This window comes from Chironomus tepperi, unplaced genomic scaffold, assembly GCF_022539635.2.
Source record: "Chironomus tepperi strain 1889 unplaced genomic scaffold, CSIRO-AGI_Ctep_v1 contig_123, whole genome shotgun sequence".
In the NCBI taxonomy this organism is placed as follows: Eukaryota; Metazoa; Arthropoda; class Insecta; order Diptera; family Chironomidae; genus Chironomus; species Chironomus tepperi.
This window is the reverse complement of record NW_027226245.1, coordinates 1,585,941-1,608,632: the sequence shown is the minus strand read 5'-3', so window position 1 is coordinate 1,608,632 and position 22,692 is coordinate 1,585,941. Positions and strand designations below refer to the sequence as shown.

Sequence of the window (22,692 nt, the reverse complement as noted above, 5' to 3'; positions counted from 1 at the left end):
TTTTGTACAAAATGCCTGTAATTGAAATGAAGTAGAGTCAATTGCCAGAGCTTGAAGTAACTTCAATTTAAATCGAACCCTCATATGTAGGCCATATCGGCTAGTCGATCAGAAATCCGACTCCAGGTCGGCGTGACTCAAGCTTGGTGCCGGATTTGGTTTACCAGATTTTATCAGATTTGCACCGACATGCCCGAGTGTACAAAGAGCACGCTAAGAGCATGCTCAAATTTTCGCTGAGCACGCTAGGGTGAGCATGCTCTTTCATACAAAACCTGATGTCACTACTTTACGCTTCTGAGCACGCTCAGAGAGCATGCTCTTTTAACGTGCTCAGAGCACATCGTGAGCATGCTCTAGAATGTGGTGTGACATGAGACATTTTTTGAAAAGTGTCATGTGACATAAAGTTGAGCTCAATAGTGTGCTCAGGTGAGCACATCAAAATTTTGATTTTGAGTATGCTCATGAGCATGCTCAAGTGAACGTGCTCACCTGAGCACGCTCAAAAAAATTTTTTATTTTTCGAGAGCACATTCAGAGTGTGCTCATGAGCGTGCTCAGTTGAGCATGCTATGGTGAGCACGTAAAACGATGAATTTGAGCATGCTCAGAAGCGTGCTCACAAAACTGAGCACGCTCTTTGTATACTCGGGATGGTGTCAAATTTTGAATCGATTAGCCAAATTTTACTATTTTGAGACTCAAGTTTTTTGAAAAGTCCGAATTGACTATGCTTTCTCACTATCGAATTCGGAACCGAGATTTTTCGGGATCGGGATTTCGAGAAAGCATAGAGTCGGCTTCACCAAACTTCAACATATGCCAATTACTGTACAAATTTTTGATGAAAATTTTGTGAAATAACCGAAAACTCTAATTTTTTAGTAGACCTAACTAGTAATCAACCCCTTAAACAACAAAAAAATTCCTCAATCGTCTCATTATGAAAAGCTATTGATGAACCACACAAAAAGTAAACAAATTTAAAATAACAGAAATATGCAAATTGCCTTCAGCTGTTCTCTCACTTTGTTTGCATTTCCAAAAAATGAAAATAAACAGACAAGCAGACGCATATTTCTTGTTAAGAAAACATTATCATAGTTTACGATCTGATTCCTCATTATTCTCAAGTTCAAGAGTTCAAAAGTCAAATAAGACAAACTTAACAAAAGCATCAATATGTGTAAATAGCTATTGGATGTGAATATTTTTATTCAAAATATTTTAAGTATTTAAATCAAGTTGAGGATGAATTTCAATAATCAGGTCATGTCAATTTTGAAGATTTGAATTTATTATCGACTAGAAAATTTGATTTTTACTGTAAATTATTAATCCACAAGCTGATGAGTGCTGTAAGCAGAAGGAAGCTTGGTGATAGTAGGCATGTGCTGATTCGACTTCCATGGCTTCTGTAATGTAGAGGAAATAGTAAAGTAATTTGAAGTTGTGACTTTTATATTGGGTCGGTAAAGTATTAAGGATTGATTAGGGTTTGGACCTCAGTCAGATCCTCTGATCATTAAATACCTTTTATGATCCACATCAACATGATCTTCATGTCCAACTTTATCTTTCAATACTTTATCATCAATTCCCTTTTGCTCAGTATCACTTAAAGTTGACGATTCAGTTTCAGTAGCTACATGTTGATGACGAGATTCAGCATATGAAATAAATTGCACTGAAATAAATACAGCTATCAAAATAGGCAATAGAAGCTTCATTGTTTTCTACAAATTGTTAAACAAATCGAATGAAAATTAAAACTCAAAATAGAGCACAATCGTGATTTTATCAGAAATTTATAGACTTTATTAACATGATAGGGAAATGTATTGTTTGAAACAGGAAACGAGCATGTTCTGATTTTTGTGATATAAATTTTCAATCCGACATCATACTAGAAATTTAAATACTTGCACTTGAATGATTATAATTTTGTTGACAATGAATTATTCTGGGTGTTTAAAAGTTCTGAAGGAGGAATTTCAAGGTTGGGAAACGCTTTTTGTTATTTGACCATGGATTTCAAGGTGTAATGTTGAATAAAAGTGGAATTTAGAATATTGAGTTATCGTAACAGGCAAAAAACATGCTTTCATGGCACGTAACAAATACTGCGGTACCTACAAGCTGTACCTTTCCCTAATAGGGTCAAGTTCTTCCATACAAATTTTGTAATATTTCCCAAAATAAAGTTCATGAATTTGGTTTAACCCGTTAATTACGGAGTTTTTTTAGGGCATCAGAGTACTTTTATTTCATTAAATACAATATAAAAATAGGTTTCACGAAGAAATCAGCTCAAAATATCGCTTAGTTTTAGTATAATTAACAAAAACTATGCGTAACATATATGTTACGCTAGTATTTTACAAACAATTTTTTTTCCCCTTTGAAAATTTCAATTGAAATATTTAATTCATTCCTTTGTAGAAAATGACTAATGGAGATCTTAAATATTAACTATTTGTCGTTTAGAATTAGTAAAATATAGTGCAAATGCTCAAAAAATCATAGAAACATGAAAAACATATTTTTTTACACGGTCACATTGCAAGCTATAACTCAAAAACTGAGCACTTCACAGCTTCTTAAATATATTTAAGTAGCTTTTTTTACTCTATTTTACTACTTAGCCATCACAAAATCCATGAAAATCTATCTATATCCTCTAAAAATCACTTTGAATACAACACAATTCTGATGTTAAAAAAACCACTACATCAAGCTGATTCATTCATATTAGCTATCAGAGCTATTGGTTTTGTTATAGTTTTGTCATACACAAAGTATCACTCTTCAAATCAACACAGAACCACTTTAAATTATTAATTAAATAATTTTCGTCTGAACTAAAAAAGACTTGCAAAATACTAGCGTAACATATATGTTACATTTTTTATCAGCGAACAATTAATGTATTTAATTAAGCTTTTTGTATCTTATTATGTTAAATTTGATTACATTTGAAGTTAAACTTTTAATATCTTTCGATTTTTGGTTAAAAATGTGGCCTAAAACAGAAAAAATTGAGTTTAAAAATCACAAATTTTTCGACTCAAAAGTTAAACTTAATTAACTTCACTAATTTACATAACTAAAAGATGTAAGTTAGAAACTTTATTAGTTTAGACATTGACAAATGTCAATTATTAACCAGATCATCAGTTAAGTCAATGTATAAAAAGAATTCTAAGAAAATATTTGCGTAACATATAAGTTACGCTAGTAAAGAACGGGTTAAATTAATCTGGACTGGTCTTAAATAATATAATGAGATCTAAAAGGTCTCTTGTCATCTTAAATCTTCCATGTCAGATTTACACCGATCTGAGGCCACATTTGTTCTTTTTTAACGCTCTGTTCCTTTTAGTCATTATGACATATTTACCTTAGTTGACAAAAAAACTGTAAAATCAGTTAACGTAAAGAAGATGTTCAGAAAATTCATTAATGTCTTTAAGCTTCATTTATGAATTAATTAGTAATTCTTAGAAAAGATGTTAAAAATTCATTTGAATATGATTTCATGTGTTAACTTAATTTGTCATTCTACAGCAATGCTTTCTAAACTTTTGGTGCTACGGTACATCTTGATGGTAAACTACGACCAAAACTGCGAATGAAAAGAGATTCTTGGCGTTTCCAAAAAGTTTCTACGGTATACTTGTGATCCTCGGCACAAAGTTTGCACAACACTGCTCTACAGTATCCAAATAATCAATATCCAGACTCAAACTAACAAAAATAATTTAGCATCACATGCGTAGTCACTAATTTATCTTAAGATACAGAAGCACTCTAAATTCCCAACAATTACTTCTCCATATTAAGCTCGTGAAAAGTAAAAGTAAATAAACATATAAAACGTGATAAAGCGTCGATGATAAGAACTGACAGAAAGTTTAAATTTTGTTCATTGTTCGAAATTTATGACCTTCCGAAAAAATCCGCATTATTCTCCGACGTACATATGTCGAGCGAAATCTTATCTTTTTTTATTTACAAACCTTTTATTTTTGTTTCTGTTGTCACAAATAAGATTCGACTATTTTTGTCCCATTATTTTGTTTCACTACAACATTGTGGACTGTTGCAGCTATAAACAAAGTCGGTTCTCAAAGTACTTGAAATGAAGTCAGCGTGAGGTGATAATAAATCTCTTTGAGCAAATCATATTGAAAATGTAAACAAAAAGTTTACAATAAAATCGTCAGTTTTTATATGACTGTTGATATAGATGTAATAATAAACTGTGTAACGGCAGCTAATGAACTTTATCGTCATTATTGTTGAGTATTGGAGAATATGGGGAGTTTGTAGAGTCTGTTTGGGTGGCTGAGAAGTATTGTTTGATGAATATTGGAAAAAGTAGCTGGATGTATGATTTTGATGGACTAGATGACTGGACTAGAACAAACCATAGACTATTGAGGATATCATAGAAAATATAGCGATTGTAATGAAGTCAAGTCATATCAGGCCAATAACATGCTTTCATGGTACAGTAATACCTCAACAGTACATAAATGAGTTTCCATTTTCTGCTAGGGCAAGTCATGTCAGGTTGGAAATTTTGACAGAACCTTGACTAATTGATCTTTTGTGATTTTGTCCAACTGGCAGCCAAAATATACTGCTTAGAAATCAAAGCTTAGCGGCGTCCTGTTATCTCGAGCAGTACAACGTATTCGCTAGCGCTCTAAATTTATGAATTTATAGAAAGTCTCGAGCATTCCTTGATGGCATCGCGACGGCTAACGATTAGTTCTAATTATACTTTCAGCTCTTCTTGGTCTAAACGATATGATGAAAAGTCATCAATTACCGGACTTAATCGCATATTATTCACACCCGAGCGACACAAATGAAGAAATCTTTGTCACGGAGCTTTAAAAACTCGGTTTGACTTCTTGCATTACTAAGATAAGGCGTCTTAAGGCTGCTAAATGGAATCAATCCTCAATTATAACGTCCATATGACAATCCTTAAACCAACTCTCTTAACTTCATAACCACAAACTCTACCATATGGACAAAAAATGCGTCGCATCATCCACAACCAACACCTCCCATCCACTTATCATTATCAAAACATTTTCGTTACAGTTTGTTGATTATTTTATTCATTTAATAAACATAATAAAACATTGAACATTCAACCCTCAACATTACTTCCAATCATCCCTAGAATGCTTTCAACATTAGACAAACTTTACCACTTGAGGTGAAAGCTTTACTTGTATTGAGGGTTGAATGTGGAAAAACAATGTTGCACAAATCATGTCAAAATGAAGGCAAAATTTTACATTACACAGACATTCTGATTCCGTTCTTTTGACTGTGTGCGACGAAAACATTCACTTTTTTTGTGGAAGAAAAAAAAAATAATTTTTTGTTGTCGCAGTTGAAATTTTTAGTTCTTGACGGTCTCACGGAAGAGAAAATTTGCGATTCTTTTAAGTATCAAAATTTATTATTAATTAAGGATATAAATTGGATAGATTATTTGTGCATATTGAAGGATATTGGAATAATAAAAGAGAGTGATTGGAATAAATAAGCCACACAGCTCAGGAAGAGCAGCAAGAAATTTCTTCACAGAAAAGTGAAAAATCAATAACAATGTGGACATAAAAATTTCCTTTGTGGCACACTTTTCAATACCTAAAAATAAAAAATAATTTTACTCGTACATTAAAAAGACACAAGAACAAAAACTTTCGTGACATCCAGTAATCTTTGAGCTTAAAAAAAGAAGTTTTTAAAAATTAACCAAAAATGAGCAATTTTCAATTTTACGAGTCTCGAATATTTTCGAGTATCTTACACATTCTTGCCATAGGTCAATTTTTCTATGCTATGCATTTTAATTGGAATTTAAATATTCCTGATGTCAAAGGAGTGCCAAAAATGTTGAAAAGTGATTTTGGTGGTATGAGCAAGTTCCTGACGCATTGGTGTCTGGTGAGTGTCATTGAATTTATTATTGCAGTGCTGTTCAAACTGTTTGGTGTCATGGAACAGCTTGATAGTGATCCACAACTGAAACCACATATGGCATGATGTTGACGACACATTCAAGACCTTCAATGACACTATGGTGTTGCGCGGAACACAGTTTGAACAGCACTGTCCTATGGGGACGTTAACAAGTGACGTCAATCAATAATTGTGGTCTTATGATGTCTAGCACTGAACACAAAATATGTTTTGAGCCTTTGGAAAGGTACCTAGCTGTATAATGGTTCCTAGCAGGCAAAGGTATCGTAGTGGTCTTTCTGTACCATGAAAGTATGCTCTCTGCCTGTAAGGGGGTAGCTTTAGCCTTTGTCTTGTCATTACCTATGATAAGTCATACAGACTTGCCTTCTTGTTGGGCAAGTCAAAGGCAATACCTAGGCAATGACTTCTCTGCAACAGAAGTTGAATACACATCAATTACGATACAACCCTAATGACAAAACATTTTTTTTTTGTGCTACATATTTAATTGAGTTACTCAACAAGTTGATGATTTGCAATGCAATTTTCGATCGTTATTAAATTAAATTATAATAGATTATTGTTGCCATTATTTAGACACAAAATTGCATTTTGAGTTTGTGTAAAAGTGACTATGCTTCTCTTTTGTGACAATCATTCTAACCATTGTCATGTCACGTAGACATGAAACTTTTTTTTTTTAATTATATAGTTCAATAAATGAATTTTTCAAGATATCCCCTAATTGCTGTGCTGCTATAAAATATTGACGATTTGTTTAGAATTAATTTAAAAAATACAGGTTGGCGCATGAATAAAACAATTTTGTGGAAATATCCATTAATATTCTTTTATCAATAATTCTCATGTGATATTTATCGATATGACTAGCTATTATCGTCAAATGACATTACTACACGTCTATCATTTACAATTGTTTACAGCTGATTATAATTGAAAAATTGTTGAAGCAGTTCAGCTGTTTGCTTAAAGTTAATGACATTATCTTCATAATTTATTGATTATTAGTGGACAAATGTGTGATGTTTGAGTATATTAATGAGTTCTTAATGATTTCCTATTAATCACATACTTATCACTTACTGTAACCTGTTCCTTTGTGCAGCTCAGGTTAAAACAAATGACTTTCCATCTGATTCTGTTGCTGATTCTGCCACCTACTAAGACAGTCTCTCTAAATACATCCGAAAATGTCAAAAGTCACAATTTTATCTCAAAAAATTGTCACAAATCTCAAAGGTCGCTCACAAATGACGTCAATCTATTTTCATAATCTCAGTTTAGCAGACATATATGTTGTATACAATAGTACCCATAAAGGTGAAACTTATTAGTCCAGAAGACTAATATCAGAGCCTATATCCAGATGCCTGAGTCAAATATAAACAACTTTTAAGTTATTTATGTCTTAAAACAAATGCAAATTGATTGGCTAAGCATTCTTATTTTGAGGTGCATGGTGGAAATTATAATCGCAGATCTGCATACCTTTTGGGGAATTACATAAATATCGGTGATATTGTGGATATAGTGCAGATTTTTGTGTAATTATTAATTTTTGGGGAATTCGCAGAGGTTTGGTAATGTTTTTTCTGAGTTTAGCTTCTGGGAAGGTGGACTGACCTGAAGAGTATGCATGCGTTGTGAGTTTGATCTCTGTCAGTATCTATAACTGAAGTCAAATTTGTTAATAACGCTGCTTTTGTTTCAAAAATCAATAATTGTTTGGTTTTGTCCGATTTAGTTTTGTGATTGACTCAAAATTGACTGATTATTTGTGACCAAACTGTTCTTTTTCATGCTTAACAACAAAGAAGCCATCTAAATATGCAATTTCAACGATCTACTAACCTATTTTTTTCATTTAAATCCTCAATGTCGTCCCATAACGTAACTTTAAGAAAGGAAAACAAATCTACGACTATCTTGTCGCTCTGATATCATCTTTTACTACCCTGACTCATAATAAAAATCTCATAATGTTTAAAAATAATTTCCAGATAATTTCATAACGAAAGCAGTTCATATTTCATAATAATGGACGGTAATTGCATTTATTATTTACACAGGCAGTCTACAATTCTTTAAAGCGATACAATATTGTGAATTTATTGATTTCCGAACACGTTACTCTAAAAATAAACAAGACAATTCAAATAATGAAGTGTGTACATACATTGTGATATAATACATCCCATCAATCCATAATACACGAGAAAAAAAAAAAGAAAATCTGTTTCCTTCTGAATAATCCCATCGTAAAATTTATCTAAAAGGTCTCAATTGTTATTGTAACATCAATGGTACGAAGCTTTGCCAGGTGGATCCATTATAATGTGAAATGGGTCGAGAAATATTTTGATTTATATGAAGTTATATTTAGAAGACTGGAGAGCATTTTAATGTCTAAATAATGTAAACAAGTTTGTTGTGACTGATAAGGAGGATATGATAAGATAATTTATGCATTTATTATCAATTTTTAATCAATCTGAAGTTGTAAAATTTGGACTTTTTATCTGTTGTATGTCTTAATGAGTGACAAGGCATACGTAATATCAATCTTTTTGTTTTTGTATGAATAATATTGACAACAAATGTTTGTAAAGTCAAGAACAAGTCTTGATTGTACAATTTCTTGCTATTTTTGAGGAATTATTCAATTAAAACATCCACAAACTGTAAAAATTGAAATTTTTGATGAATTTGCTTCAGTTCAAAGACGCAAAAAGTATCGCATCAGTTCAAAATGAAGCAAACTATTTTATGATTCATAAGAAGCAAAAAATTTCAAATTTTAAAATGTTCGTTGCAAAAATTACTACATTTTGAACACAAAGCTGTTAATTCCAGCCACCCGACCTTTGTAACAGATATCATTTTTTCTTACCTGAGTTATGTTTCCCAAACCTCAATGTTTCATTGAATATTTAATGTTTTATTCCGATGCGCATGAATGCGAATCTCGTTGTCATTGTTTTCACATTTTGTCAACATTCAAAAATCTCAGTCAATTCGAACAATCCAAGCAATAAGCAGTGAAAATGTCTAAAAAGGCAGCTAATACGTGGAATAAAGGAATATTCCTTGCTTTAGTTAAATTATTTCATTTTATAGCTGCAGTTCAGTTTATTTATGCTGTATTTTACGATTGGACTTTTGTCCACGTACCTGAAAATGCAATAAAACACAATCGCACATCTTTCGGTGGAAAGTTCAAGTATTTGACATTTTTGGATGCGGTAAGGCACTGAATTTTGATAAGTGATGTGTATTTAGGTTTCTGAACTGTGTTATCAAAAGAAAAGCTTAGTTTACTGTGATTAAAATTATCAAAAAAACTGTGAAATGACAAATATTTGTAGAAAGTTTTCTAATGATACAAAACATTCATGCGGCATTGTATTGATCGGAAACATTGAAGCAATCATGCAGTGCAATGTTGACAAATCTAAAGTACTTACAAACCTGTTTAATGATTGATTATTTAAATTAATGGATAATTGAATGTAGTTTAAGATACAGTGTAGCTTCTGATGTTCAGTAAGGTTGAATTTGATTATTTAAAATAACTTGCTGTACTTTGAATCAGTGAAATAATGACAAGTTACAAATAATACACAAGTTCAATGTCCAATTATCGTAGTATTATATAAAAGCATAACAATGTATTACTTAAGGTCATGTCAAAAGACTTAATTACCCACAATTATCATCGCTACCCTAATCAAAATACTTAATTCCAATGAAAACATTCGCAAACAATCAGCAAAATTTGTGTCGTGTATCTCTTACTTCTCATTCTTTAAATTGAGCTATAACAATCTCAGAAAATTAAGCATAAAATATAGACCAACATTTTCTAAAACATTAAATTTTCCTTCTTTTTCTTCCCTTTTATGTAGATCATTCAAGCAGCTTACTTCATCATTGCTCTTCTTAATGATGTTGCTGGAACAAATGAGGTCGTTTTGAAGTCATCAAAAGTTCCATTAATTCGCAAATTTAAGGATTATTTCTTTGCGGCATTTGCATTTCCAGTGGCATTTAATGTGTAAGTATTAGTCGTGGATTAGGATTATAGCAAGACTGTAATTTACTCTAATTATGGCTTATTTTCAGGGGAATCACATTCTGGGGTCTTTATTCTGTCGATCGTGAGTTGGTATTCCCAAAAGCAATTGATGCATTCTTCCCTAAGTAAGTTCTTGAGTATCAATCTAAAGGATTCACATAATTAATTCTCGTTTCTTTCTTGTAGCTGGCTGAACCACATCATGCATACAAACATCATGATCTTCATCGTTCTCGAGCTTTTCACATCATTCCGTTTATATCCAAGCCGTAAGTCAGGATTAGCAGGACTATCAATCTTCATGGCAGCTTATCTCGGTTGGCTTCATGTAATCAAATACAAGTCAAATATTTGGGTATATCCAATACTTGAGGTTCTCAATTTACCTCAACGAGTAGTATTCTTTGCATTATCACTCGTATTTTCAATTGGACTTTATGTATTTGGTGAATTCTTTAATGAACAAATTTGGGTTAAGGAAATTAAACAGGCAACGAAGCATGAATCGAAGAAGGCTCACTAAATTGAGAGACTTATAAAAAAATGCAAACTTTTTCTCTTTTTTGACAAAGATTTTTTGACTAAAAACCAAATTTACAACATAAAGTAATGAAGGAAATGTTTTGCATGTATTAGAAAATTGAAGGAAATTCTTTCTTAAGCAGATATATTTGAAAAATTCACGAATAGAACTTTACACACATTACATTTTTTCGATGGTGATATTAAAAAGGAATTCAGAATATTCTGAAGCTTTTTGGATATAAGGAGTAAACAATTTATCGTAAATTTGCATGTATTTGATGTTTATGAAACAGAAGCAAAGCATAAATGTTATGTTTCCATTAGAAAACTAGTGTATCGAAAAAAGTTTAATTAGTTCAAATAATATACCCAAAGAATGCAATATGTGAGAGCATAGATAATCAACTATAGAGATCAACTTTAGGGAGCTTTTGTGTTAGTTTTGTAGATTCAGTTTAGAAATCTAAGCATAATTCCTTAATCTGCACAGAAATTTGAGCTTAACTTTTCAAATTGTCAAGCTCAAATCATTGCAGATTAGGGAATCTTTAAGATTTAGCCCAATTTTGTGTCGTCAAACTAAATTAGAATACATAAAACCAAGATAGAAACAATAGATCATATAGTTCACTGTCTATGCTACATATGCACTCAAAAAACTAGTATCGGATAGTCTCTGGACCAAACTTGGTCGCATCTAATCGCTATGAACTCGAACAGACAAGAACATGCTCAATAATGAGCTATTAGGTACAGTTCAAAACTGCAAGTCTTCACTTGCTATATTACAGGAAGTGCAGGCCTTTCGCTCTTGGACGAATCTATAGCAATCGTATTGATTGAATATACTCACGAGCAAGCTCATTTAGATGAGTATCCTCATTGTCTGTTAGGGTAATCCATCTCTAAGCGTCTAATATAAGATCCATGAGTATGTATTGATTGATATGATTCATCCAATGATCAATTGAAGTAGCAAATTCTATCCGATTCCTATACCTTGCCTACAATTTATGTCTATTAGCAAAATGCTCTGATAAAAGCTTACGCAAACAATTTGATTGTTTCCTTTTTCACAAACAGAAGATGTATAACTATAACTATGTTGAGATTTATGTTGCAGTATTTAACTAGGAATGATTATTGTGCACCAGTAAAATTAATAGAAATTATAACCAAAATCATGATAGAAAATGAAATTAAATTAAAAATTCTCTTTAAAATCTAATTAATAATGAAAAAAAGCACCAAAGAATATAAAAAAATTCACAAGTTACACAATTTTATGGTGCATAAAACAACAATTTTTGCTTTTTTGAAAGAACAAATTCATAAACAATTTTATACTAAATCAAAATCATCATCTATCTGCATGTTCTTATTGCATATAGTATAATTAAGCTAAAAAAAATCGAAAAATTCTCAAATAAATTTAAATTTAAAAATCATTACAATTAAATCTGCTGTTTTAGTCATTTTTATACTTGATTCTTATATTTTGAGAACGATTGTTATCTTATCTGCGGATATTTGGACTTAAATTTACGAAAAAGTGATGATTGTTATTGATTCTTGAATACTTGTTTAATATTTCAGCAGTGTTTATGAATGTTTTATATAAAATATAAACTCCCACCTGCAAACAAGTGTTCTCAACCCAGATGTCAGGTTTTTCTTACTTTACAATCCTTAACTAAGCAGTTCTGTGAACAAACATTAGCCGACTTGCCTGAAAACATCCAAATTAAGCCTTTTTGACAATTTGCATCTTTAATCCACTAAGATCAGATGACATCTGGACACAAACATTATTTATTGTATAGCAAGCTGTATTTTAGTAATGAACAGCTCAGAAGTATGTCGTTGAACAACATAATAACATAGAAATTGACAAAAAACAATTCAAATGCTTAAATCAGCAAATAATTAGGTTATTTAGTAAAGACAACAAGTAGCACGATTATTAAGTCGTTAAAAAACCATCTCCAAAAATTTCCATCAAGCGCTCAATTCAACTTTCTCTTTACTTAAATTTGTATGTCCAATAGACCTCTAATTACATCAACATTACAACCGAAAAGTAAACAAAACATTCAACAATCATTAAACATTAAACAAAACATTAACAATCAACATTCAATTTATTCTCAGCGTGCGACCAATATCAGTTTGTATTCAACTGTAAACAGTATAACTAGCAAGCAGGCAGAAAGAAAGAAAGTAAACGAAGACTTTGACCTTTTTTTTCGGATTATTTAAGATAATATTCACAGCAAAAATGGGAATCGTTACATTGTTTCATTTAGTTGCTGTCGTTCAATTCTGTTTTGGATTTTATTATGATCAAAAGTATATAACCGAACCAGATGCAAAGTTCAGAAAATTTGAATTTGGTGGAAGATTTAGTGAGTGACATGTTTTTGATCATTATTAATTAAATTAATGTAAAACATTTTTTTGTGACATGTTTCTTTGCAGTTTATCTTACGATATGGAACTTGGTAATTGATAATCAGGAATTTAAGCATTATCGAAAATATTTCGAGTGTATCAAATGAGTTGTGTTATCTTAATCTTGCTATGTATCAATTGAAGTTACGTTTAGTGCGTTTTTCTCTGAAGAACATTGATGCCTGCATTGATGTTTCATGAACTTTGTTCAGTGATCGTTAAGTGGAATGAGAATAAGGAAGAAACGCAAAGAATTTTTCTTATTGACAGTCAATTTATGAATGACTTCCGATATATTCTTGTTTGTAGTGTCGCGACAAGCCCCTAAATAAATATTGAATGACTTGTATCACATCGTAAAAGCAAATATAGTTCCTGCTGTGGCTAATTGATGTAATTACATGGATTTTCCAGAATTATCTAAATTCGCCGACAAATGTGAAATCTATTATTGAAGCAATATATCATTTCCTGAACAGCACAACGTATTTGCTATGGCACCGGTAAGTTGCCATATTAACGGATAGAAGCGAAGTTGCTATGACGAAATGGTGAGAAAAATGTTGTTCATCGCATTGTGTTGCACGGGGCAAAGTCCAGTAAAACCGGCTTTCGGCCACAATAGAGTGATGTGTTCCAACACAACTATAAGAGATGTGCAATGAGCACTGAATAGAGAAAGAAGTGTACTTTATACCAAGTTAACTAACAACCCCCAGTAGCTCAGTGCTAGGAGCAAGCGATTGTAAATCATAGGACATGAGTTCGAACCCCACTCGGGCTATGCTGGGAAGTGTACTTTCTTCTCTAGAACCTTCGAAGTATTAAGATTGTGAACATTAACCTCATGCATTCCGAAATTCCCACGAGAAAAACGCGCTATCCGCCCTTTTAATTAATTCAAGCATCCACAACTCATTATACACATATACGATCAAAAAAAGAAATCAAAATGCGTATTTACAGTTTTCATCTCTTCCGTAGATCTTCCAATGTGTTTACTACACCGTTGCCCTGCTTAACGACTTAATTGGAAGTAATGAACCGGTACCAAAAAATAAGCCGTTGATAAGGAAAATTCGTGATTACCTTTTCGCAACATTCGCATTTCCATTCTCATTGAACGTTGGACTTTTGTTTCATGTTTTAATGCTTATCGATCGTAACCTTGTCATGCCGAAAGAAGTTGATGAGTATGAGACAGACAGACCCCTTTTTTATAGCTATTAATTTTACAATGTAATTTCCTTTTTTATTAGATTTTTCCCATTCTGGTTGAATCACCTCGTCCACACGAACATTGTAATTTTCATCGTAATCGAACTGTTCATCACACCAAGAAAATATCCATGTATTAAGTCAGCAATGGCTGGAATGTTTATTATTCAGGGAATTTACTTAGGATGGATATTCTGCATTAAAGCTAATACAGACCGATGGGTGTACAATGTCCTCTCCGTACTCAGCTGGCCTGAGAGAATTGGATTCTTTGCCTTCACATTGGCAATTCCAATTGTTTTATACTTCTTAGGACAATTAATTAATAGCTTGGTTTGGGGATCAAAGACAAAGGAAGAAACAGCACCAAAGAAGAAGAAAGCAAAGGCAAAGGGTAATTAAGTGAATTGAATTGAAATTTACATGAATTATGACTTTGTTATGGGCTACTGTGTCTTGAACTGTAACTACTAAAGAGCAATAAAGAACATCAAAACATTATGTTAAGAAATTTTGCTAGTTTAAGTTTTTCTTTAAAATTCCTAGGTTTGAAGTGCTCCAGAGTAACTTAGTGCCTCCTGAAATCTCGTTGTCCACGAAGTATCGGGACCAAGACTTGATCGAAACAGATCGAAACGGAAATCTGAATTATGATGACTACAGAGGAATTATTTGAAGTTTCGGTCTCGACATAATAGGAAGTCTTAGTCTCGGTCTTGACAACCTAGGTTAACCTCAAGGTAACCTCCTCTTAACGATCAAATTCAGAATTGACTCTACATCTCATTCATAATTGTTTCTTATTATTTGCTTCATTCAAAAAGATATTTTCCAAATGTTAAATGAATACAAAAGAGATCAACGAAATATACAAGATGTAGGCATAGCTATAGAATAAAGTTCAATCTTTAATTATCATAATCCAATCAATCAAATTCTTAAAGATCATTATTTAATCCTTCGAGCAAAAAAATAAAGAATTACCCATTTGACTACGTAACAACTGTTAAACCTGATCATGACGCTACTCCATACAACATTTACTTAGTGCTGTTCATTCATTCGAGAGTTTTCTTCTTCCTTCATATCATCCAGATTTTTTTGTTGCTTTCAAGGTCGTTCGTGTTTACATTTTACTGTTTGCGGGAGTTACATAATGTTAGTATTAAGTGAATAAAAATTGTAATCAAAGTTGGCCTTGAAAAAAAAGAAGATTTTATGCTTGTTAACCAGAAGAAATTTCTGTTATTTTGCTTTTAACTGGAATAAAGACCTCAGATGTTGAGGGAATCTTTCAATTTGATTATACGCTGCATATTTTGTAGCTAGCCTACAAAATGAATACCTTGAATATCAACAAGCTGATTTACGATTATTAAAACTACTAATTAATTCACACCTGACATGATTAAGTCTCCACACATATGTAAACAACTTTGTACTTCACCTGTCGATTGATTTGGTAAGTAAAACTGACAATCAATTTTGGAACTAGTTCATAAAAATTAATTTAATTCATTAAAATACCCAATTTTTATTGTCGGAAAAAAACTTTATTAATATAAAAAATTTGTTAAAAAATCTCTACAATAATCAGTCAAAATTGTTATAAAAAGTATTTTAAATGCATAAGATAATTTTTTCTTTCGAGTATTTTGTTATCAACACAAAATATGCTTTTTTTTGTCATTTGAACTTGTTAAAAAATAATTCGATTTTTAAAAAAAACTTTGATTATTTCGTTTCAATGGTTTTAAAGGCACTCACTTAATAGCTAAGGCGGCTTAACTAAATGCTTAAAAATTAAAGCTAAGTAACTAATACTTTGTCGATTACAGGGTTGATGATGTAGATTGTTTTATGATGTGTTGAGGGATATAGAAAGTTAATTATGAGGTTTATAAATGAAGTAGAGCTCAAAGTTGACTTAAATTTTATATGGAGTTAAGTCGACTTTTTTATACAAAATCCTAGTCGACCTCGAGCTTTGAAGACGTAAGGAATATGATTACTATGAGATTAATCAGATTCCTTCTTTAACAAGGAAGATGAGCATACTGACATTGTTGATTGATGTAATATATTTAATAATTTATGTTGAGATATTGTCAGGCTGGACTAGCAGCACTATATAGTTTAATAATGAAAAATATGATTTGAAGTCATGAAATGTAGGTTCGATTCCTAATAGCATCAAATTGTCTCAAATTGGTCAAAATGATTTTTTTGTAAATAAAGATTTGAATTTTTATCTATGAGATTGTTCATTTCATTTTGTGATCACCAGATTCGAATACCCCTTCTCACATCAAAATCTCATCAACCGTCAACCCTGCTACCCTAAACCTAAAACTTTGTGATTATTTCGACGGTAATAAAAGGAGTTTCAACTTCTCCGACTCGGTCAGTGAAATTTCATTTGTTCCTCGACGTTTCGAGTTGCATATAGAAGTTCTCTTATTCAATAGCTTATAATCTTCAGTGATTTCATCTTCATCGTCATGATCGTCCATTTCTCTTGTCGTAAAATTATCAATAAATTCGGTGGACGATTCATGAGCTAATTCAGTTTGAATTCCAATATCACTTCGACCAGAATATGAGCCTTGAAGATTACCATTCATTGAAGTAAGCTCCATTCCCATAGAATTAAAAGATTCCTCTTGAGATTTTCTCAAGGTTTCTTTATCCTTGGATTTTCTCATTTCCTTTTTATCACTTTTCATTTTGCCTGATCCTGTTATTAAAGGATTTGCATTTCTAGTGATTGTTCGTGATGATTTTCTTCCTTTTCTAGCTCTATTTGGAATTTTAAGTCCCTTTTTACTGTTTATGCTTCTATTGCTGGATTTTATAGCTCGACTTAAGTTAGCAATGTTCTCCTTACTACTCAAGTCTGAGTAGTCGTTTATTGACTTCCTTATTTTCATATCACCTAAATCTTCTTCGTGATGATCACTATTTAGCTTATTTTCTATAATTTTATGTTCTGAGAGTCCAATTTGCTTTAAGATTGCATCCAATTTAGAATCTTGGATGTTAAATGAGCCAACTGATGACTTTTCACTTTCAGAAGTCGTTAAATATGGCAAAAGAAATCTATTCTTTGCAATTAATTCATTGATTTGTTCTGGACTTAAATCAGCAATTAGTCCAGATCGTCGTCGATGATGTGACATTGGAACTAAAGCCATTTCGTTGTTTTGTTCAATTGCTGAATGATGAGCACCTTGTCGTTGAGCAATTTGTAAAATTTGTGATTCCATTGATGTGCTGCTTTCTTTACGGCTATATCTTTTAGATGTAAAATCTCGTCGTTGATGTCTTGATGATCGTGATTTTGATTTTGATCCACGCGATCTACTTGCAACTTTTGTTTTCATTTCTGCAATTTTCACTGAAACTTGTGAGTCATTTGAATTTCTGCGTGACTCAACTGAAACGTGACGAACTGAAAAACTTATTTCTGAGTCAATTGAATTTCTTCTATGTCCATGTGATGATCTAGAAGATGATGGACATCCAGTCAACGCATATCTTCGATTTACAAATCTTGGCAAGTTATTAGCCCATGTTGAGCTAAAATCATGCGATCCAGCAGCTGAATTCATGTCACTCATATCAAATTTTAAATTACATGGATCTGTATGTGAATTATGGAAGCTTATAGACAAACGTCCTTGATTTTGGAAGACTTTACGCTTTGCAAATGCTTGAGCAATTACTTTATGCTTTTGAAGTTTCAACGGTTCATCAACCTTTCCGGAAATTTTCCGTCGAAAGTACCGTGACCAAATGTCCAAAGATGAGGGTGTAAATACGAATGATGCCATTACCATTCCCGATAAGAATAATGACATTAAATGAAGTTGAAGGAGAGAAATTGATGGTCTAGATGTCATACGACATGATGACGCATCTTCTTCTGAATACATCGTAGTAATTCTGCATCTGTGAATTGAGTAATATTGTTAATTAATATGTTATTTTTATTGAGTACAATCAACGCGTGGCATGTGATGTTATTGATCTATTTTTAACTAATTAAATTGTTTTTAAATTGAAGAGTTTGTAAATTGTAAACGAATGATTACGGGTGTTTTCGGATTTAAATTAGATAGTTAAAGTTCAATATTTTAACGACTTTTTTCAATTCAAATTTCTTTAAGTTCAAAAATAAAGAATTTTTTCAAATTAAAAAATCCGTTACAATCATCGATTTAAACTCAAGATAATTTGATTAAGGAACAAATCTACTTACATGATCGATTCTCTCAAGCTCATTGCCCATTTCCCAGAGTTTTTAAATTCATAGATATGGCACAAGATCGTGGTAATGATAAAAATAAACATAAGCAATGAGCATATTCCCATTCGTACAATTGATTGCCGAATTTTCTGATTAGCACGCGACGATATGATTTGTTTGCTTGATATCTTCAAATTGATAAGTATAACGATGCCTCGTATAAGAAAGTATCCACCAATTAGCAAACTGCATATAACTGGACCAAGTACAAAGCCTCCACGAATTGGATGATTAACATATCCAACAAAACATATTCCAACAATACTATTAGCATCGACTTCAGAAATTGCCAAAATTGTTATAGTAAGAACAAGTGGAATGCTCCAAGCAATAACATGAAAATAAGACGCTTTCTTATCAATTCTTTCCTGTATCTTTCCAATTGCTCTAAAGCTCATGTGCCAAGCATATGTAAATATTACAAACCAGCACATAGCTGCCATTAAGAAGTAATAAACTAATATGAATACTAAAATGCACGAAAGATTCTCTCCGCCACTTGGTTCTCCTTGCTTCAATGTATTATCAAATCGACAAACAATATCTTGCTTGGCTCCGGGAAAGAACTGAGCCAGCCATCCAATACATGAAATCATGTAGCATAAATTTACATAAAATATAATCAATGCTGGATATTTATTTCCATTATGCCAATCGATTGTAAATGTAAAGATGGCAAATAGATGTAAAATCAATGAGACACTTGCACACCATCCAATTAACTTCCTTATCTGTCTATGCTCATCTTCTGTATACAATGGATCTTTACATTCCAATCCACATCCTTCAATGTCTTTGTAACTGTTTGATGGATCAATTGTTGGAGTCAGTGGCTGTATGCATTGACCACTAATATTAAATTTCATCTCCCTAACATCGTTGTTGCATTTTGATGGAAATACTGATTCATTACATTTGAGGAACTCGGGGAAGTAGCTGGTATTGTAGAGGATCTTACAAGGTTCCATTGTTATTTTACACATTTCTAATGACGGTAAATAAATCATGTCCATATTATTAATTTTCTCACATTTTGGGAATAAAACAGCACAAAGGAATGGCTGAATGACTGCCCAACATTTTGGTATATGCTTAAGTGCTTGATAACTGTGAAGGAACTCCAGTGCAACATCTTGACTGAAGAAATTTGTCATGTCTTGGTTAGTGTTTTTATATGGAATATTCTGTCCAAAGCAAGTGTCTGTTTCGAGTTTTTGGCATGGATTTTTTGCTTCTCGTACACAATAGATGTAACGACCTTCCTTTCCATCATTCCATACCCATCTCTCATCTTTAGCCTTCTTTCCATGCATACGAAAATTATTTGTTCCATTGATTGATTCGAGAGTAATGCGGGTAGCTGCCTCAATATTCTCAGAATATATTGATGGATTCTGATGGCAGTTTACGTCCGTAAATGTGAAGAAAGAGATGAAGAGAATAATTGTGTACCTGAAAAGGACAATAAAAACAATAAATTTCTATGTAAATCTTTTGCCTATATATGTAGTATTTACCTCATATTTAGAGATGATTTTTGGATATATTTATAGAAAATTTAACTTATAAAAACAATGCGCAGCAAAAGTTTCCTTAAAATTATAAAATTCTTCTCTTATCCATCGATACTCGTTGTGCTGTGTGGTCCTTAAAACTTGTTTCCATCAAGATTAATCTTTAAGATGTAGTCAGGCACATAAAAACGACTTAAACTAATTAAAATTCACAAAAACTGAAAATTTATTGAAAAACGAACTTCTAGGGTGGTCTAAGGGGTAGAAAACTATTTTTGTTGTTGTTGCAATAACGAATATTTTAAATTTGAATTTGAATTTTCTTTTCAACAGTAAGGGGTAGGAAAATACATTTGACTTTGAAAAGGTCAACACAAATTTGTGATCCACACAAAATATTAATTTTATTAACTATCTAGCACTTACCAGTCGCAAAATCAACACACTAACAATGGCTCTCAACAAATTAAGCATCGAGAACTTGGATCTCGCTGGAAAGCGTGTATTAATGCGGTGAGTTTTCACTTTTCCGGCTTTACGGAACTTTTCAATAATAAAATTGATTTTCATCTCCGATAACGCAATTTAGTGTCGATTTTAACGTTCCAATCAAAGAAGGAAAGATCACTAGCAATCAACGTATCGTTGCTGCTTTGGAATCAATTAAATATGCATTGGAAAAAGGAGCAAAGTCTGTTGTAAGTATTATTAATTCTTATGCAATATGAAAAATCGATTTATTTTGCACTTTTCCCGAACATTCAGGATGCATTTTCCTTTATTTTGTGAAAATTTTGTCTGTCCGTCTGAATTTGTGTGCAATATGAAAGATACAGTGATGACTTTGGTTACTTTTGACACGTATATAAAGTTCTAGTGACCTAAATTTTAGCGAATCTTTAATTAACTTATAAATCTGTCTATTTGGTTCTTTTGGACTGAGATACAGGTGTCTAAAGTGTCAAATCAACAAAAATTGTTAAATCCAAAAAATTTTCAGTCATGTCCAATTTTTTCTCAAATCTTTAAGTTCATTGCCACCTCAAGATTATGCGCCATTGATCCCCATATCAACAATCAATTTCCTTACTACTTATTTTTATAGTATACACGCGATATTTTTGTGTCTGAAGGGAAAGTCAAGATTTCAAGGTCAATAAAATGTCTTCTTACTCTTATTTATTTGTTTATTAGGTCTTGATGTCACATTTGGGACGTCCTGATGGCAACAAGAATCCAAAATACACAATGGCACCAGTTGCTGGTGAATTGAAGACTTTACTTGGAAAGGATGTCACCTTCCTTAACGACTGTGTTGGACCCGAAGTTGAAGCTGCTTGTGCTGATCCAAAACCAGGCTCAATCATCTTATTAGAGAATCTCCGATTCTACATTGAAGAAGAAGGCAAGGGAGTTGACGCTAATGGCGCAAAGGTCAAAGCTGATGCTGCTAAAGTTAAGGAATTCCGTGCTAGTCTTGCAAAGCTTGGTGATGTTTATGTTAATGATGCATTTGGAACTGCACATCGTGCTCATTCCTCAATGATGGGTGAAGGATTCGAAAAGAGAGCTGCTGGTTTCTTGATGAACAAGGAATTGACATATTTCTCAAAGGCACTCGATAATCCAGCACGTCCATTCTTGGCCATCTTGGGTGGTGCAAAGGTTGCTGATAAGATTCAATTGATTGATAATCTTTTGGATAAAGTTAATGAAATGATTATTGGTGGTGGTATGGCTTTCACATTCTTGAAGGTCCTTAACAATATGGAAATTGGTGGATCACTTTTTGATGAAGAAGGATCAAAGATTGTCAATAATCTCGTCGAAAAGGCAAAGAAGAATAATGTCCAACTTCACTTGCCAGTTGATTTCATCACAGGATCTAAATTTGGTGAGGATGCTGAAGTTGGTGAGGCATCAATTGAAAGTGGAGTTCCAGCTGGCTGGATGGGATTAGATGTTGGTCCAAAGACTCGTGATCTCTTCGCTGCCCCCGTTGCACGTGCAAAGGTTATCGTATGGAATGGACCATGTGGTGTCTTTGAATTCCCAGCTTTCGCTAATGGAACTAAAGGCTTAATGGATGCAGTTGTTGATGTCACAGCTAAAGGTGCAGTCACAATTATTGGAGGTGGTGACACAGCCAGTTGCTGCGCTAAATGGGGAACAGAAAGCAAAGTTTCACACGTCTCAACTGGCGGTGGTGCTAGCTTGGAATTACTTGAGGGAAAGACTTTGCCAGGTGTTGCTGCATTAACAAATGCTTAAATATAATCCTAAGATCTTGTCATGTTTTATCAACTGTACTACTCAAACCTAGTTTGAAAATGATATTCTTCTCAAAATTTGTTTAGATGTTAAAAGAAGTAAACAGCATGAAAGAAAAAAAAGTTAATTATACTATATAATAAACCGTAACTGCTATCACATCCACATACAAAATAAAGAAATTAAATGTTAAGTAACAAAATAATTTTCTTTGTTTCTATTTTTATTTTCCGATTATTTAATTAAATAATTCAAGATTTCAGATCGATGAGGAAGTGCTTGTCATTCACTTTGGGATTAAGAGCCAAAAC

At 32.5% G+C, this 22,692-nt stretch overlaps 3 protein-coding genes and 1 long non-coding RNA gene across 7 annotated transcripts; 2 read left to right on the top strand and 2 right to left on the bottom strand.

Moving 5' to 3' along the window:
• Positions 1 to 1,194: 1,194 nt before the first annotated feature.
• Positions 1,195 to 4,075, bottom strand: LOC139087426 (uncharacterized). 4 transcript variants are annotated; one of them, XR_011544127.1, is made up of 3 exons: positions 4,023 to 4,075; positions 1,537 to 1,690; positions 1,195 to 1,418 (listed from the first exon to the last, which is right to left on the bottom strand). It is a non-coding gene; the product is annotated as an uncharacterized lncRNA (long non-coding RNA). The 4 variants fall into 4 exon arrangements; XR_011544126.1 differs by lacking the exon at positions 4,023 to 4,075 and adding an exon at positions 3,404 to 3,976; XR_011544124.1 differs by lacking the exon at positions 4,023 to 4,075 and adding an exon at positions 1,930 to 3,043.
• A 4,723-nt stretch (positions 4,076 to 8,798) lies between these two features.
• LOC139087454 (uncharacterized) lies at positions 8,799 to 14,798 on the top strand. Its single transcript, XM_070636258.1, has 8 exons — positions 8,799 to 9,260; positions 9,924 to 10,072; positions 10,141 to 10,218; positions 10,280 to 10,613; positions 12,846 to 13,023; positions 13,097 to 13,119; positions 14,054 to 14,262; positions 14,329 to 14,798. The coding sequence occupies exons 1-8, from the start codon at positions 9,063 to 9,065 to the stop codon at positions 14,687 to 14,689; spliced, it is 1,530 nt and encodes a 509-aa protein (XP_070492359.1). The 5' UTR covers positions 8,799 to 9,062; the 3' UTR covers positions 14,690 to 14,798.
• Positions 14,799 to 15,873: 1,075 nt separating this feature from the next.
• On the bottom strand, positions 15,874 to 20,375 carry smo (smoothened, frizzled class receptor). Its single transcript, XM_070636356.1, has 3 exons — positions 20,114 to 20,375; positions 18,549 to 20,048; positions 15,874 to 18,238 (listed from the first exon to the last, which is right to left on the bottom strand). Exons 1-3 carry the CDS (start codon positions 20,116 to 20,118, stop codon positions 16,648 to 16,650), a joined length of 3,096 nt encoding a protein of 1,031 aa, XP_070492457.1. The 5' UTR covers positions 20,119 to 20,375; the 3' UTR covers positions 15,874 to 16,647.
• A 72-nt stretch (positions 20,376 to 20,447) lies between these two features.
• Pgk (phosphoglycerate kinase) lies at positions 20,448 to 22,586 on the top strand. Its single transcript, XM_070636357.1, has 3 exons — positions 20,448 to 20,623; positions 20,700 to 20,808; positions 21,305 to 22,586. The coding sequence occupies exons 1-3, from the start codon at positions 20,562 to 20,564 to the stop codon at positions 22,379 to 22,381; spliced, it is 1,248 nt and encodes a 415-aa protein (XP_070492458.1). The 5' UTR covers positions 20,448 to 20,561; the 3' UTR covers positions 22,382 to 22,586.
• Positions 22,587 to 22,692: the final 106 nt, after the last annotated feature.

What these genes read in the sequence shown, in the direction of transcription:
- LOC139087454 (XM_070636258.1), top strand. Translation starts at nt 9,063, where the DNA reads ATGTCTAAAAAGGCAGCTAATACGTGGAATAAAGGAATATTCCTTGCT. An exon ending in ATTGATGCATTCTTCCCTAA is followed by an intron (nt 10,219 to 10,279) that starts GTAAGTTCTTGA and finishes TCTTTCTTGTAG; the next exon opens with CTGGCTGAACCACATCATGC. An exon ending in ATGAATCGAAGAAGGCTCAC is followed by an intron (nt 10,614 to 12,845) that starts TAAATTGAGAGA and finishes AGAAAGTAAACG; the next exon opens with AAGACTTTGACCTTTTTTTT.
- smo (XM_070636356.1), bottom strand. An exon ending in AGCTTGAGAGAATCGATCAT is followed by an intron (nt 18,239 to 18,548) that starts GTAAGTAGATTT and finishes CTCAATTCACAG; the next exon opens with ATGCAGAATTACTACGATGT.
- Pgk (XM_070636357.1), top strand. Translation starts at nt 20,562, where the DNA reads ATGGCTCTCAACAAATTAAGCATCGAGAACTTGGATCTCGCTGGAAAG. An exon ending in GGAAAGCGTGTATTAATGCG is followed by an intron (nt 20,624 to 20,699) that starts GTGAGTTTTCAC and finishes AACGCAATTTAG; the next exon opens with TGTCGATTTTAACGTTCCAA. An exon ending in AAAAAGGAGCAAAGTCTGTT is followed by an intron (nt 20,809 to 21,304) that starts GTAAGTATTATT and finishes TTTGTTTATTAG; the next exon opens with GTCTTGATGTCACATTTGGG.